Source organism: Engraulis encrasicolus, chromosome 9 (genome assembly GCF_034702125.1).
Source record: "Engraulis encrasicolus isolate BLACKSEA-1 chromosome 9, IST_EnEncr_1.0, whole genome shotgun sequence".
NCBI classification, from domain to species: Eukaryota; Metazoa; Chordata; class Actinopteri; order Clupeiformes; family Engraulidae; genus Engraulis; species Engraulis encrasicolus.
The window spans coordinates 53223850-53239935 of NC_085865.1; the positions used below are offsets into that span (position 1 = coordinate 53223850).

General features: G+C 42.7%; 1 protein-coding gene across 1 annotated transcript in view; it reads left to right on the top strand.

Moving 5' to 3' along the window:
• pcyt1ba (phosphate cytidylyltransferase 1B, choline a) overlaps positions 1-16086 on the top strand; it is a 19008-nt gene continuing 2922 nt past the window's right edge. Inside the window, exons 1-7 of the mRNA XM_063206255.1 lie at positions 1-39; positions 4981-5080; positions 7599-7715; positions 8639-8790; positions 9223-9301; positions 13032-13174; positions 14114-14302. Of these exons, the coding sequence (XP_063062325.1) occupies positions 1-39; positions 4981-5080; positions 7599-7715; positions 8639-8790; positions 9223-9301; positions 13032-13174; positions 14114-14302 (819 nt within the window). The remainder of the gene's footprint in view (positions 40-4980; positions 5081-7598; positions 7716-8638; positions 8791-9222; positions 9302-13031; positions 13175-14113; positions 14303-16086) is intronic.

Genomic DNA, 16086 nt, shown 5'->3' on the forward strand with positions numbered 1-16086 from the left:
ATGGAGGAACTGGAACACACCTGCCCCCAGCCACGCACGGTGAGCCTGCCTAGGCGCCTGCCTGCCTGCCTGTCTGTCTGTCTGTCTGTCTGTCTGTCTGTCTGTCTGTCTGTCTGTCTGTCTGTCTGTCTGTCTGTCTTTCAATCTGTCTGTCTGACTGTCTGCCTGCCTGCCTGTCTGCTTGCCTGCTTTTGTTACTATCAGGGGAGTGAGAGGGAGGACAATGAGAGACCATGAGAGAGGGACAAACAGAGAGAGAGGGATGGTGTGATGGAGAGAGGGGGATGGAGGGAGAAGCAAAGGGTTTATATTATGTGTGTGTTTTTGTGGGTTCATGAGAGATATGGAATGAAAGAGGGATGGAGAGAGAGAGGAATGGTTAGATATATGGATAGAGAGAGGGAGAGAGAGAGAGAGATGGAGGCTGTGTGGTGGAGGGATAGAGCCTCGCTAGCTCAGTGAGACAAGTCGCCTGTTATGAAACCGATGGGGCTTTGTGTTGGCGGTTCTCTGGGGTTTCCTGAATGCGCAGTGTAGGATGAGTGTTGTTGTGAGAGAGGGGGATGTCAGGACTTCATTGAAGAACAGCTTTGTACTTTACTGTCCGACACCAGTGCAGACATACTGCAGGGATGTGTATGGATGCGACCCCCAGGGAACGGTGATGCCTTTGTGTTGGGGCATCAGAGTGTGTGTGTCTGTGTCTGTGTGTCTGTGCTTGTGTGTATGCCAGTGTGTGTCTGGCTTTAGTGGTTGTTTTCGTTTGGTGATGTCAGACTGCTGATGGATCCGTAATCCCCTTCGCATGACCCAGATGTTGCAGCTTTTTTTCTCCTCCCTCCTTCATTTGCCCCCCTCCTGTGAGCATGCCCAGAGCACATGCAGCGCACATCTGATTATTTATCCTCTGCCCTTGTGCCATGCTCAGCTCCGCCTCTTCACCTTGTGGTGAATGCTGGGAAAAAGTCCTCTCTCTCTCCCTCTCTCTCTCTCTCTCTCTCTATCTCTCTCTCTATCTCTCTCTCTCTCTCTCTCTCTCTCTCTCTCTCTCTCTCTCTCTCTCTCTCTCTCTCTCTCTCTCTCTCTCTCTCTCCCCAATCCTCTTGGCGCTTGCTTGCTTGCTTGTGTGTCGCTGTTGCTGTGGAGACCAGAATGTGCATCTAGTAGTTGCTATTTTCCTGTTTATTTGTTTTTCTCTGCTGTCATCATGGGGAAGCTGTGTCTAGAAAGCCTACCTTCTCCTCCCTCCAAACTCCCTCTTTTACTTAAAAACAGGACATGCTGCTTATGCTGAGACAAGGTTTCATAGGCAATATTTTTACTGGGTTATTTTATGTGCCCTGTCGTGATGATTCATGTTTACCCTATGTAGTCATGCACACGTGCAGCTATCCAGAGAACAAAGGAGGCAGAGAGGAAGTGCATCCAGTGTGGCATATCTTGTACTGACAGATGGCCATGCTAGCAAAGCAGCCTGCAAGGTGGCCATAACCGTGTCATGCTGTGAGACCCCCCCCCCTCTCTGAATGCACACAATATAGCTGTTGTTCTGTCTGACAATATTATGCACAGTATTTGATTTGGCAAGTCAAGCCCCTGGTGCTGAGGAGGCCCTGACATTTTCCTTTGCGTGAAATATTTATGTTTCTATTTCTTGCCTCAGCTGTGGAGGTGAGGTAGGGATGCTGCCAGTCAGTTGTGCATGTACTGTACCCTTGGCTGTGCCACGTGATGTAAAATTCAGTCTCCCATACTGTCCCTGGCTGATGCTGGTGCATTGGCATGTGGAAAGGGGGAATCAATGCATTACGAAGGGGTACCCTCTCTCTGTGTCTCACTTATGTCTATCAATGCCTCATAGATAGATAGATAGATAGATAGATAGATAGATAGATAGATAGATAGATAGATAGATAGATAGATAGATAGATAGATAGATAGATAGATAGATAGATAGATAGATAGATGTAACTGTACACTTTTGATAAAAGCATCGGATAAGTGTAATGTAATGTAATTCAATGTAATATAGATGTTTGCATGGATCACATGGATGAAATACATCCAATGTCTCTGTAATACATGTCTTGACTTCAGGGTGTCAATAGAAAGAATAGAAGTTCGCATTGAAGACCCTGCTGGGTCAAAATGTTGTATGTCTTGAATGCACCTTAAATACAGAGCTGCAGCCTGCAGACTTCTACTCTTTCTATCGTCAGATACGCATGTATCCTGCACCTGGCCTCAGCGAGGTGGAATGTGCATGCAGACTTTAAAGTCTTCTGAAGATTTTGTTGACTTCAGGGTGCACCAGACTCTTGCTCAGCTCAGGGCTACAGCTCTGTTCAGTGCTACTCTGTTCTGCTGTGGAGATGGTGGGACAGGCCCAAGGTATTACTACACATCCCATGCCTCAGTAGCCTACTACACTATATTGGATTACCCTTATTAGCTGACGCTTTTATCCACACCGTCTTACAGTGACCCTTGGATCTAAATACCAATGCCCTAACCATTACACCACAGCTGCTCCCCATCTACTACATATTGGGGTTGGATGTGCCAACCAGACTCAGGCAGAGCAGGCCGAGTATTCTCATCCCACTGTATCCCATGCGTATGTACCACATGCCTTGATTTAAGGGTGTGCCAGACTCATGTTCTACGCTGTGCTGCACTCAGTGCTTCTCTGCTACGGCATACAGAGGGCCAGACGGGCACCCGTGGATGAATTACATCCCATAGTTGTGTAGCCTACTACAGTACATGCCGAGCCTTTAGGGTGTGCCAGCTTCTCACTCTGCTCTGATAGAGCTCTGCTACGCTGATCTGCTGTAGAGATGGTCAGACAGGCTCCCAAGGAACTCAAGGACCATCAGAGCATTCAGTACGTATACCATGTAGACCAGAGCAGGCCTAGTAAATTACATGCAATGCCATGATGTTCTACAAACTGTACATGATTTGAATTTAGGGTGTGCCAGAAAGACTCCTGCTCAGGGTTCAAGGGCGCCGGAACGATTTAAAAAGTGGTTTTTTGTCATGATTCTTTATTTCTTATAACTGTTACTACTGCTGCACACCACTCTTTTGTCTGCAGTAAAAGTTGATAAAGCCGGAGCCCAAAAGTGGGGATGTGTATGCACCACTGCATCCCCCTTTCCGGCACCTGTGTCAGGGTTGCTTTGCTCCTTTTACTCTGCTCCTAGATCAGGAGTGTCAACCACAAGGCCCAGACTTGTAGAGAGAAAAAACTAAGAATGTCGGAATAAAGTAAAAGAGTTTTCAAGAGGTAAGAACAATTTTTTTGCTCGCCATTTAGTCAATGCTCCTGATCTTCCTGCTCTCGTCCACCTTCAGATCATTGGGTAACACTTTACTTGACGCCGGTGTCATAAGCATGTCATTACAGTGTCATAATAGTGTCATTATGCAGTCATAGATAAGTCATAAACATTATGTCCATGTCATAAACATTTTATGACTGTTGGCCTTTCCCAATTTGTCGGTTCCGAATGTCACTGAAGGCCAACAGTCATAAAATGTTTATGACATGGACATAATGTTTATGACACGTGCATAACTGTGCCATGACGCTATTATGACACTGTAATGAGATGCTTATGACACCGGCGTCAACAAGTAAAGTGTTACCAATCATTGACTAGCAATTCCCTCAAAGCAGAAATTTGGGATATTTCACGATTATGTTATGTTAGTGTTCCAGTCCACTTGAGATCAGTTTAGCTGCATGTGGCCCCTGAACCAATGAGTTTGACACCCCTGTTCCAGATGGTCAGACAGGCTCCCATGATGCTGAGAGACCACCAGACCATATGACATAAACCAGATCAGGCTGAGTGAAATGTATCCTATGTGTCTGTGCCACATGCGTTGACTTAAGGGTGTGCCAGCCTCGTGTTCTGTTCAGCGCTGTGTTCTCTGTTCTGCAGTACAGATGTTCAGACAGGCTCTCGTGGAGCTCAGGGACTTGCAGAAAGCATTTAGACCTCTGGGCCGATCAATAGGCCCCACGTGGAGAGATCGCCTGTCAGATGTCCTGTTAAGCGGTCGATACTCCAAATGTGGAATGGACATTAGTATTCTGAAGGTCGGAGATGGGGTACAGTGGAATGGATGTAAGAGTTAACTATTATGGACACTGGACAGTGCAATGGACATACTGTACGTAATGTTGAAGGGATGTTGGGATACAGTGAAATGCACATTAGAGTTGCATCGGCATAGTATGTGGAATGGGCATTAACATTTTATATACTGTATATATAGATATTTATTTACGGGATTTTATTTGACAGGACTGAGATGGTGACAGGAAGTGAGTGGTAGATTGAGATGTGGGAGGATTGGGAAATTACCTCAGGCCGGAATCGAACCCGGTTCCCCGACGTACATGCATGAACATTTTAAAGACATGAGAAGGCATTCTGTAAGGCACTGGTATTTCTGACCTGAAGAAGGTTGCATTTGTTAGACCCAGCCCTGCTATTGTAGTATGTCTGTTTTCATAGGATTGCATTTTCAACCAGGGAGGACCAGTATCCCAACAGTATTCTGAGAGGATAAGAGGCGTGTATCTATGACCAGCTGCATGAGAATGCATTGGCTCAGGAGTGCATCGGCTCTGCAGTTTGAGCACTCGCAAATCAATGTCATTTTGGATAGGCTGCGGCTGCACAAATCACATCATAGGCACACTCAATATGCAGTCAGTGCACATTAGATTTCCTTTTCAAATGGAAATGAACGTTCCAATGCAGTTATTCAGATTGCTGAGTGTTTGCATTATAGCTGAGTGGCTGAGTTGTTCTTACATTGCCTCTCTGTCTCTGTTCCTGTTCCTCCTCTCTCGACTTTTGCCTTCTCTCCTCTTTTCCATTTCTATCTTTTGATTTTCCTTCTCCTCTTCCTCTCTATCCCTCCATTCTCTCTTTCTCCCCCCCCCCCTCTCTCCTCCAGACTCTGACAGAGCCGGCAATTTTTGCAAGGGAGACGAGCTGTGAGTGTCAAGCCCCTCACGAGAGGCTGACCATCGAGCAGGCCCGCCGTGGGACACCCGGTCAGTCCAGATTCTCTCTCTCTCTCTCTCTCTCTCTCTCTCTCTCTCTCTCTCTCTCTCTCTCTCTCTCTCTCTCTCTCTCTCTCTCTCTCTCTCCACATCCTGTCCTCACACACCCTTAACTTATAATACTACACAGGCCTTGGCTACTTCTTCTAATGTATTATCATCTTGTTGTCATAATCAGCTGGGACTGTTAGCTTATTTTTATCAGTTAACTTTGGAGAGATTCCCTAACTACTAGGAGTGCAAAGGACCACTCATTGTGCTAATTGCTGAACAGGCCTTAAGCGAAATTGTCTCCAAGGCTGAGTTTGATTTCATAAGTAAATCTAGCCTTGTCTATTTCCTGAAATCTTTTCAGTAATTGATTTCACGAATGCACCGCCCTTCATTCGGCCTCCCAGATGCACGCTCTGAGAATGTGACTCTGTAAATGATCATTCCACCTATTCGAATGTACACATGGGCTATTCTCAGCCAGTTACATACATATGAAGAGCAAAATGAGCACAATTTTGGGAAATTGACATTGCATTACAAAATGCATTTTACATAGGTTTCAAAAGTATGCTCTCAAAATATTTGAATGGCACAAAATTCACACATAGATGGCAGGACGTCTGAACAGTCAACAATTTCCAATAATAAAATGCAAATGTCATAAAATGGCGCTAGTGTCATTTTGCAGTGAAGGTTTTCATATCTTACTGTGTACAGTTGGACTAATGGGACTTTGGACTAATGAGCTGTCGGATGTATAACAGACCCTTTGACTTTGGTTGTGACTTGTATTGTTCAGTGCTCTGATCAGTGCTGCTCTGCTCTGATGTACAGTGAAAATGCAGTGTTAATTCAACACTTAGAGAGTGGATTTAGTATCACCTAGACAGTTTAAGTCCCAAAGAATTCTTATAGTGATGTATTAACATTGCATTTCTACTTTTTAGAGAGGGTTAAACCCTTCCATGGAGCTCAGGGACCCGCAGAAAGCATGGCCCACCAATAGTGCTAATTGTGAGCCCTCGGGCTTGTAAATTAGCAAAACTGTCTCCGGTCCAAAGGTTTAGATTCGGTTCTGGAGCCCATTTTGGCGAGACAAGCTAGGGTCGTCACATCAGACACAGGCTTGGGCCTCTTTTCAGAACCATGACCCAGATTCTCCTTTTTAATTCAGCCCTGGCCCGGCTGGCTGGCACTGGCTCTACAGTGCAGAGTGGACTAACCCACAATAGACACATCACACAAGATGGATGGAGGGGTGAGAGGGGATGGAGAATAAGCAAGCAGCAGAACTCAGCAGAGCCAGGATGTGGGGCAGAGCTGCTCTTTTAAATGACGTTCACATGAAAGACCATCGATTTTAAGCATTTTCATTTACAGTGTGATAAATGAAAATTACACCAAAAGGCCTATTCGAATAGATTTAGTTTGCATAATTCCTAATAAATGAGGATTTATTGTGATAATATATTGTGCTTTTTCTTTATGACCATTTTGAAGCCGTCTCTAAAATGACTTGAGGAGGACTGAGCAGGACTCAGTAGTCATGAGTGAACTGAAGATAGTTTTCTGGTCCATAATACCAGCAGCTGCAATTCAGGAAATGATGCAGCATTCAAAGAAATCCAGCACGGTGCCTGAAATCAGGAGTGAGACAGGAGGCAGCTCTGAACATTTTTTAGAACATGTAAATAATTTACTAGCTGTTATAAGAATTTTAATACTTTCCGGCATAATGTTATGTCTTGATTTGTACCAATGCTTGTGACTGCCTCCGAGAAGCATTGACAAACTGCATATTACCTCTCACCGTTATTGAGACACATGGTATTGTTTTTGTTTCTGTTGATCTTATAAATTGGAACCGGTAGAATAGAAATAAAAACACATATCACCGGTGACGAGTATACATAAAAAATGCTGTGTAGTCACTTAAGTCGGGAGCAGTGGATCGCCTACCAGCCTGCCTGCCTGCCTATCCTACTACTCTCCGGCTTCGTGACTTTCATTTTGCAAACTCAGCTTATTAGGAGGGAAGAGGTGTGCTCTTTTTCTCTGCTGGTTTATACTTGACAGAAATAATTTAATGTTCGCTTACACACACCCCTCCCCCTTTTTTTCACTGGCGTTGTGTTTTTCTCTTTGTCCTCCCTCTCTCTCTCTCTCTCTCTCTCTCTCTCTCTCTCTCTCTCTCTCTCTCTCTCTCTCTCTCTCTCTCTCGTGTATAGATTGTCTATCACTCTCAATAATGTCCGGATTGTGATCACTTCATTCAATCTTAGACACATTTGAACTTTTGGTAACACTTTACTTATGGGCTCACATGTTAGACACTAATACATACCTCACTGCCTGCAGAAGTGACTTGTGATTTGAAGCTAAGAAGTAATAAATGCAAATGATAGACCGATATTATATTGAACCCTATGGGTTAGGAATGGGATGGCAGTTATGTTCATGTGAGTCAAGGCAGGTTGGTGAATACTTTTGGTAATATAGTGCGTCTCCTACTCAGTGGATCGTCCGGTGCGTGTCTATGCAGATGGCATCTTCGACCTGTTCCACTCGGGTCACGCCCGGGCCCTCATGCAGGCCAAGAACCTCTTCCCCAACTCATACCTGATAGTAGGAGGTAGGACATTTACACTATCACATTACATTATATTACATTCAAAGTGACTTACAAAAAACATGTGCTATGTGCACTGAAATACACACATACTGTATACTGTATGATAATGCAGATAATAATGAACACAGCTGATGCATATGTGATGTGAACTCTGCCACTGTATGTGCATTATGTATAAACTGCTGAAAACCATACTGATATTTGGGATGAATAGCTGTGGTATTACTCTACATGCTTTGTTACTGGATTGCTAACTTTAAGAAGTTTAGTGTACACTAGTGTAGCGAGCACTGCAATTTCATATGCCCATAACCTATATGTTCATAACCTGCAGTATGTACACATACAGTTTTGTATATGTAGATTTATATTCATAAACAGTAGGAACTGTAGGGTGGTAATGCTGATTTATAGTTGAACTTTTGAAACATGGAGTCCTTGCAATTGCCTTAATTGATCAGGCTTGTCACATTGATAAATGTGGGGGTAGTTGTTGGTGGGGACTGGGCCACTATTTCGTTATTTATTTTTATTTTTGTGTTGTTTTTTTGTTTCTTTTGTTTTTTTTTGTAAGTCTTTGACCTCTCTGATTTGTATGTAGAGGTAGATGAAGCAGGTACGTATATTTCACTACCGGTTATACTGTTGCATTGCTTGAATTTTTTATTTTTTCATGTTGCTATTCCATTTATTCCAATACCAAAGTGCATTCCTCTATTTTTTTAAAGAACAATGTTTGTGTTTTCGTGTGTGTATTTGTGTGTGTATGTGTGTGTATCTGCGCATGGATGTGTGCATGTGTGTGTGCGCACATACATGCGTGGACATGTGTGTGCGTGCATGTGTGTGTGTGCACATGTGTGTGTGTGTGCATGTGTGTGTATGTGTGCATGTTTAAATGTGTGTGTCATATATACATATAGTGTGCAGTGATGAGTTGACCCATAAGTATAAGGGCTTCACGGTGATGACGGAGGAGGAGCGCTATGAGGCCCTGAGGCACTGTCGCTACGTGGACGAGGTGGTCAGGGACGCACCCTGGACACTCAGCCCAGAGTTCCTCGAACAACACAAGGTATTGTTAGAACAGATTTCTTTCTTTCTTTCTTTCTCTGCTGTGTGTGTGTGTGTGTGTGTGTGTGTGTGTGTGTGTGTGTGTGTGTGTGTGTGTGTGTGTGTGTGTGTGTGTGTGTGTGTGTGTGTGTGTGTGTGTGTGTGTGATTTGGGAAACATTCTAGACTTTGGCGTCTATCTAATTTATTAGAATTGGTGGAGCGTTTTGTGGTCTGCGGTGAATCCTGTGTGTGTGGGTTAATTTGCTGCATGCACTGTATGGGTGACAATTTTATGTTCACCAAGTGTCTTTGTGTGGTACTTAAATGATGATGATTGCATGGTGTCAGATTAGCTTTGTGTATGTGTGTGCATGCGTGTGTGCATGCGTGCGTGTGTGCTGCTGCTGCATGTACTGTACAGTGTTTAATTTCTGATGGTTTTGTGGTCTCAGATTGACTTTGTGGCTCATGATGACATCCCGTACTCCTCAGCAGGCAGTGAGGATGTGTACAAGCACATCAAGGAAGCTGGTAAGGAGCATTTATGAAAATCACCGGCGGGTGAACTAAGCTGCCTTGAAATGTGTACCGTTCCACCGGTGAAATAGTGTATTGATAACAGGCGTGACGTGTGCCATGTGCTTTTTGGGGAATAACATTGGGGGACAAGTGAAGGCAAGGCCCTGTTGATGTTGGGAAAGAAGAAACGAAAGACATGGACCTGTAGATTTGTGTTGTACACGCTCAACTTGCTGAAGACGTGTTGTGTTGTTGGGGGCAACCGCCATTCCGACATACCGCCATTCCGACACCTTCCACACTTATTCATACCGCCATTCCGACACCACGTTACTCTTGTGGGGAGCAATCCACGCGCAAGCGTACACCTAAACGGACCGATGTGCCCAGAGCTGTCCACGTACGTGGTGCTGAATTATGAATTTGCTCCGAGTGACGCGAGCTTACACCCTCAACGGTGTGTCCGAAGCTGTCCACATGCGTGGTGCTGAAATCTGCGTTTGCTTCGAGTGACGTATCCTATATCTATGAGAGGCTGGGGGAGAAAAGTCACTGATATTCGATGAAATAACCACTTTGCAATCACATATCAATATATAGCCTATATACACATAGACACTGAATCAGTTTTACACTGCAAAACCAAATACGACCGTGCAGTGGCGGCGCCAGAAATAATTTGTTGCAGTTGCTTAGCAGTTACTGTATGAATTCAAGAGGTTGCTGGTCAAAAAAAAAAAACTTGATCAAAACACCTATATTTAGCAGAGGCACTTTTCGGGACGGGGTGGGGTGGTTACGGTCCTGTGCGAGTCAAGTTTACAGTACAGTAACAACAACACAGACTGAAGCATTCAGTGCGAAGTCATTTGACAGTTGAACGTGCGCTCTCCTTGCAATCTCCCTCTCCCTCATACAGGCACACACACGGCATCGGTGTGTTGTAAAGACATAGATAGGACAAGACAATATAGATAGAGGAACATCTAGACCAACATGAAAATAGCCAAGCGACATGTACACTGCTAGTCCAGGTGGCACTACGGCCACACAACATATTTACAATATAATTCTCTCAATCAACAGACCGTCAGCAGTCTCCCAACTACAAGGTTATCTGTCCTGTCAATAGTGGTGAATTGCACACCTCAGATCCACCGTCGCCACAGTACACTCCAAAGCATGCACATAAGTTCCGCGTTACGTCTCCAATGTAGGCCTATGTGGAATATTAATACAGTAGTTGCTATGGTTGATGATACTATTTATACTTCTATTAAGAGAGGGTCACACCAGGCTAATATAAACCCATCCTATGGCATGAGCCAAACCTAGAAGTTCTACTGCAAAACAAAATCACATGTGCCCTACATTCAATATGCTACGACGGGCACAGCACACTTAATAACCAAACGGCCTACCTTAAAACGATGTCTTGATCACAGGACGTCTTGAAATATTCCACTTTAATCCATACGATTTTATGCCAACACTGCTAGCAAGCAATGTGGAATATGTGCTAACTGTACATTGTATTGCTAATTCAGAACTGTGCAGGCTACAATGTTTTCTTCCGTTTCTTCAGACACATTGCCCACATCCAAAATGTGTCATTTATAAATATATAAGGCTATGCTAATCATAATATTTTATTTTAACTAAAAGGAAGTATTACAACAAATTAATAAATCAAGAAGACATGTCGTGTGATTGTGATTCACAACACAAAATGAAAAAGGAACTGTTTACTATAGAGATCTCGTGGGAGTAGACTGGATGACGAACTAAAGCTACGGCGTGCCTTAGGGACCAGACAGAACTACAGGTTCGAATGTCATTCGGCCATAGGTTTAGCTGAACATACTCAATACCATTTTACGGAAAATTGCATTATATTTTATATATTTTTGACGAAAATTCAGGGGTTGCTCAGCAGTTGCTGATTAATTTCGAGGGGTTTCCATAGCAACCCTAAGCAACCCCGTGACGCCGCGTCTGCGACCGTGGCAAAGTGACACAACACTGAGCCATCAATTTTCATCAACTGAGATTCAGGGGCTGTGAAAAAAAAGTGTCGGAATGGCGGAATGACGTTTCATGGAAAATTGATACCGCCATTCTGACAATTGAAACATCAATGTCGAAATGGCGTTATGTCGGAATGGCGGTATGTAACCTTTTGTTGTCTGCTGTTCAAATAATATAGCCAAACAGCCGTGGCTGAAGCATGGCTGGTGTTTATTTAAGCCAGCTGATGTTGCAGGCATGTTAATAAGACATTCGGTTTGTGTTCCTCCAAAAGGAGCGGGACCTTTCGTTCACGAACAATGTACCCAGATAGCCGGTTACACGTATACAGGGCCCTAAATTAACCTTTTTCATCACCAGCCAAAATGGCTAGTAGATGTTTATCTTACAAGCCAAACTCACATTCACTAATGGGTCAAAGTGGCTAGTAAGTTGGTCTTTTCTACCAGCCAAACTGAAATTTCACTAGCATTTGGCCGGTTGGATGGTGTTAATTTATTGCCCTGCACGTATAGTCAACTACTCTACTATTCTTTGAAAAAAAAGGACGGTGATCATAGTTCTAGAGTACATTACAAAGAAATTACACAAAGTTCTTAGTTATACTGTACATTACGACTTTGTCATTCTGGTAACAACAGGCCAACAACAATCAATAACAGCAACTCTACCATAAGTTGTCCTTCAAAGGTATCTAATTATATTTCCAAGGTTGTGTCAGAGTCATCTTGTAATAGAGTGAAAGGCACTTCGGAAACACAGTTTTGTCAGTCTGCAGCAATTAATTGATAGACAAAGCCTTAACAGGTGCACTGAAAAAATGTCAGCGCCCGCTGTGCACGCGCAATATCTTACCTCTAGGGGCTAAGCCACCCCTGTCTGTCAAAGCTAGTGACGTCCCTGGCTTTCACTAAACTAAGCAGGGGTGCGTTTCTAGAAAGTATAGATGTTGCCAGTTAACAACTTGAGTAGTTGTCATGTCAATGGGAAATTGGACAATGGGAAAGCAACATAGTTAGCAACTATGATTTTGAGAAATCAGGGTTGGAGGCCTACTTTTCTGAGGCAATTCTACTTCGTATTGTATGTGTTGTCAAGTGATTGCAGACAAAAATAGGCTACTTAGTAGGCTATTGCTTTAACCTTTTTTATCGCAGTTCAACCACTATTTTGGTGTAATGGCTGGTACAGGATTATCATAAAGGAAAACCATAGTTAGACTATAATAGTACCTCTAAAAATACTGATGACTCATGATGTGCAGCCATATACTGCAGCATGCTCTGTAAATGTTTGTGGTTTAGTTTACCTCATCAAATATGTATGCATCCACGGCTAGACCATTTCAGCAATTGAGTAGCATTGATTTCAGAAGAGCTCAGATGCTTAAAGTGCTGCTTTTGCATGCTGTGAAATGGCAAGGAAAGATGTTTAGTATTACTGAGTTTAGCTATTATTTTACTCATACGTACAGGATGTTAGTACATGTTTGAGTTAGCCTATTTTTTATTTGTTTAAAATTAAAATCTTTAAATATTCATCATACAGAACCATACATGACACCTTGGTGTCCTATGCAGTTGTTAGTTATGAGCAATACCATTAAGGAATGATAGCAGAGCAAATATATGCTTTTAGCAGCTCTGTATAAAAGTAGTAGTTGTACTATAGCTGATCTTCCCCAATGCCACTGTCTGTCTTTTTTGCACTGCAGGTATGTTTGTGCCCACCCAGAGAACAGAGGGCATCTCCACGTCGGACTTGATCACGCGCATCGTGCGGGACTATGACATGTACGCCAGGAGAAACCTGCAGAGGGGGTACACAGCCAAGGAGCTCAATGTCAGCTACATAAATGTAAGAAATACTCTATTGCAGTGGTTCTCAAACTGTGTGCCGGCAAGTACCACTGGTGGGCCTTGAAAGTATTACAAGTGGGCATTGAAATAATTTTCTAAAAATCTTAATAACAGTGTTGCTGTTGACTATTTAATTGAGTTGTATTGTTAATTGAGAGGTTGGCTGCAAACGTTTATTACAAAATTTCAAGTGGGATCCAAGTTGGAAAACTTTCTGAACCCCCGCCCTTATGCCTGTCAACCAAATGATAAACCAAAATAAACAACCAAACATAAATAACAAAATAAGGCCCGCCAAAGGCATTTACTGTGTCATGTGTATTGCATATTCTCCGGTAATAAACCGGAGTAATAGGCTAATCCTGTGCCTGTGCAAATGAATAGCTGTGCTGTGGAATGCTCCATGATATTAGAATAAGATCTTATTTCGTACCTTTCTGCCCAACTCAGCTGTGGAAGAACTTATTTACACTATGAACTGTAAACAAGAATGTGCAATGCAAACAGTATTTTTAAATGCAAATCATCAGTGCATGAACACATAAGTTGCATTATAAATTGCACATAAATTGCAAATATATATATTTTCCCACTACGCATTGGAAGAAAAAAATGTTTATTTCATTCTTATAGTAGTCAACATATGGTGGTGATGATTTTGCTTTCTTTTTATTTTTGCTGTCTACTTGTTTGTTCTTTAATTTGATAGCTTCCTCCCAAATAGCTGATTCCCTGTTACAGTCAAACTGATGGCAAAACAGAAGATTTGACTAACATAATTGTTAATTTTTTCTCTATTTGACTTTTCTACTCTGATCACTTTTTAAGTGTATTTTGTCTTTTTCTTTTATCTATTCAGCCTGCACAAAAAAAATCCAGTGTTCCTGGACTGTCACATATGGCAAATACAGACCTTCGGACTGTTTTTGTTCTGCAGGAGAAGAAGTACCGTCTGCAGAACCAGGTGGACCGCATGAAGGAGAAGGTGCGTAACGTGGAGGAGAAGAGCAAGCACTTTGTCTACCGCGTGGAGGAGAAGAGCTCTGACCTCATCCAGAAGTGGGAGGAGAAGTCACGAGAGTTCATCGGCAACTTCCTGGAGCTGTTTGGCCCCGATGGAACATGGGTAAGACAGGCGGAAGAAAATCAAGGCATTTTCACACTTGGTCCCTTTCAGCCATTTAAAGGTATTTTCACACCTATTCCCCTTTAACTGAACCAAACTCAGTCCTCTATATGTGGTGCTAAAAAGCACTCAGCAAAAGCACTCAGTTCTGTTTTTAGTCACAAGTGTAGCTTGTCAGGAATCACAAGCGAACCGTACTGAGACGACCACATCAATCGAGGGTTCGCGGTAGACTTTGGAGCCACATGTCTGAGTTCGCCTCAATGGCTGAAAGGGACCAAGTGTGAAAACACCCTAAGTGAACTCAGACCTGTGACTCGGCATTTTCTGTACATATGTGAATGCTCCAAAGTCTACCCAGACCCCTTGGAAGTGAACCGTACTGAAACCTTTTTTGACATGGCCTCAGAGCTCTAGAGGGCTGGCTGTGATAAAAAGAGGACTGACTGCCCAAAGAACAATTGGATAAAAAGAGCACCTGGTCATTTTGACTTATTTTTCTGTTGGTTCACTTTTTGGGCCACTTACAGTTCGGTTGACTTAAAGGGGACTGTATGTTGTGTGTTGACACAGATTGGATACATTGAAGAGGTCAAGGACAGTACTCAAGTAAATGAATGAACACAGTATATGTGCTTTATATGGGATTCAGAACCCAATTTAAAACATTTGAAGCAAAATTATGAGGCAATAGTTTGAGCTCTACGAGCCAACAAGTAACAATATTTTGCAGTGATTCATGCACAGCCAGGATTTGTCATCACTGCTGTGTTCTTTCTATGAAATGTTCATGGTAAAATAATGTTCATGGTAAGGTCATTATATGAGAGAAGTCCCCTCTGGAATGTTGTAATAGATACTGAAAAACGTAACTACCATAGTACTGCACCAATATGACAGTGCACGGTGCCTTAAGTAATACATTACAACATGGTCTTTGCCGTCTGTTAACAGCTAATTTATAACAGTCAATAACACATCAATAGATATAATAACCATAGCTGCATACACCGGTGAAGAAGAAAATGAGGATATAATAACCATAGCTGCATACACCGGTGAAGAAGAAAATGAGGATATAATAACCATAGCTGCATGCACGGTGAAGAAGAAAATGAGGGACCCTATATAGGGCATAATGATTATTCATTAATTCTCCACGTTAATCCACTGTAGCACACATTACTATTCATTAGCTGATTGCGTAACCTAACCAAAAACACACAGACAAACAGGCCTGCGTGGGTTCAGAGCATTGTTGTTGTTTTTGTTGTTGTCCATGGGAGCCCATTGTATCATAAAATAATATTTTTGCCATTTACTCCCCCTCTTGGTTGTTGCACTGAAAACGATTTTTGCAAAGCAGTCCTGGGAGGAATGATGAGTTTACCATTGACATTATGAAAAAAATTCACTTCAAATCAAAAAGCAAAGTTAAAAACATTACAGTTGCGGTCGCAGAATTTTGTGACTATACACTTTTCCCCTGTGGAGTGAATTCTCAGTTTCTCTTTTCATGTATTTTGGTTTAATCAGTTTTTTTCCGTCCACAGAAGCGAATACTTATTAATCGTAGGCCTGGGCAAAAAATCGATGTGATTTTAAAATCGAGTTTGAACGTCAAATCGATTTGTTTTTTGAGAAATCGCGTTATACGATTTTTTTTATTTTTTTTTAAATCATCTGTCAGTTTATGTACCCAAGCGCACAGCGCATTGCATTACGTTCGCCACTTGGCGAAGACGTAGGTCTAGCCTACCTAGTGCATTCTCTGTGTCTCCTCC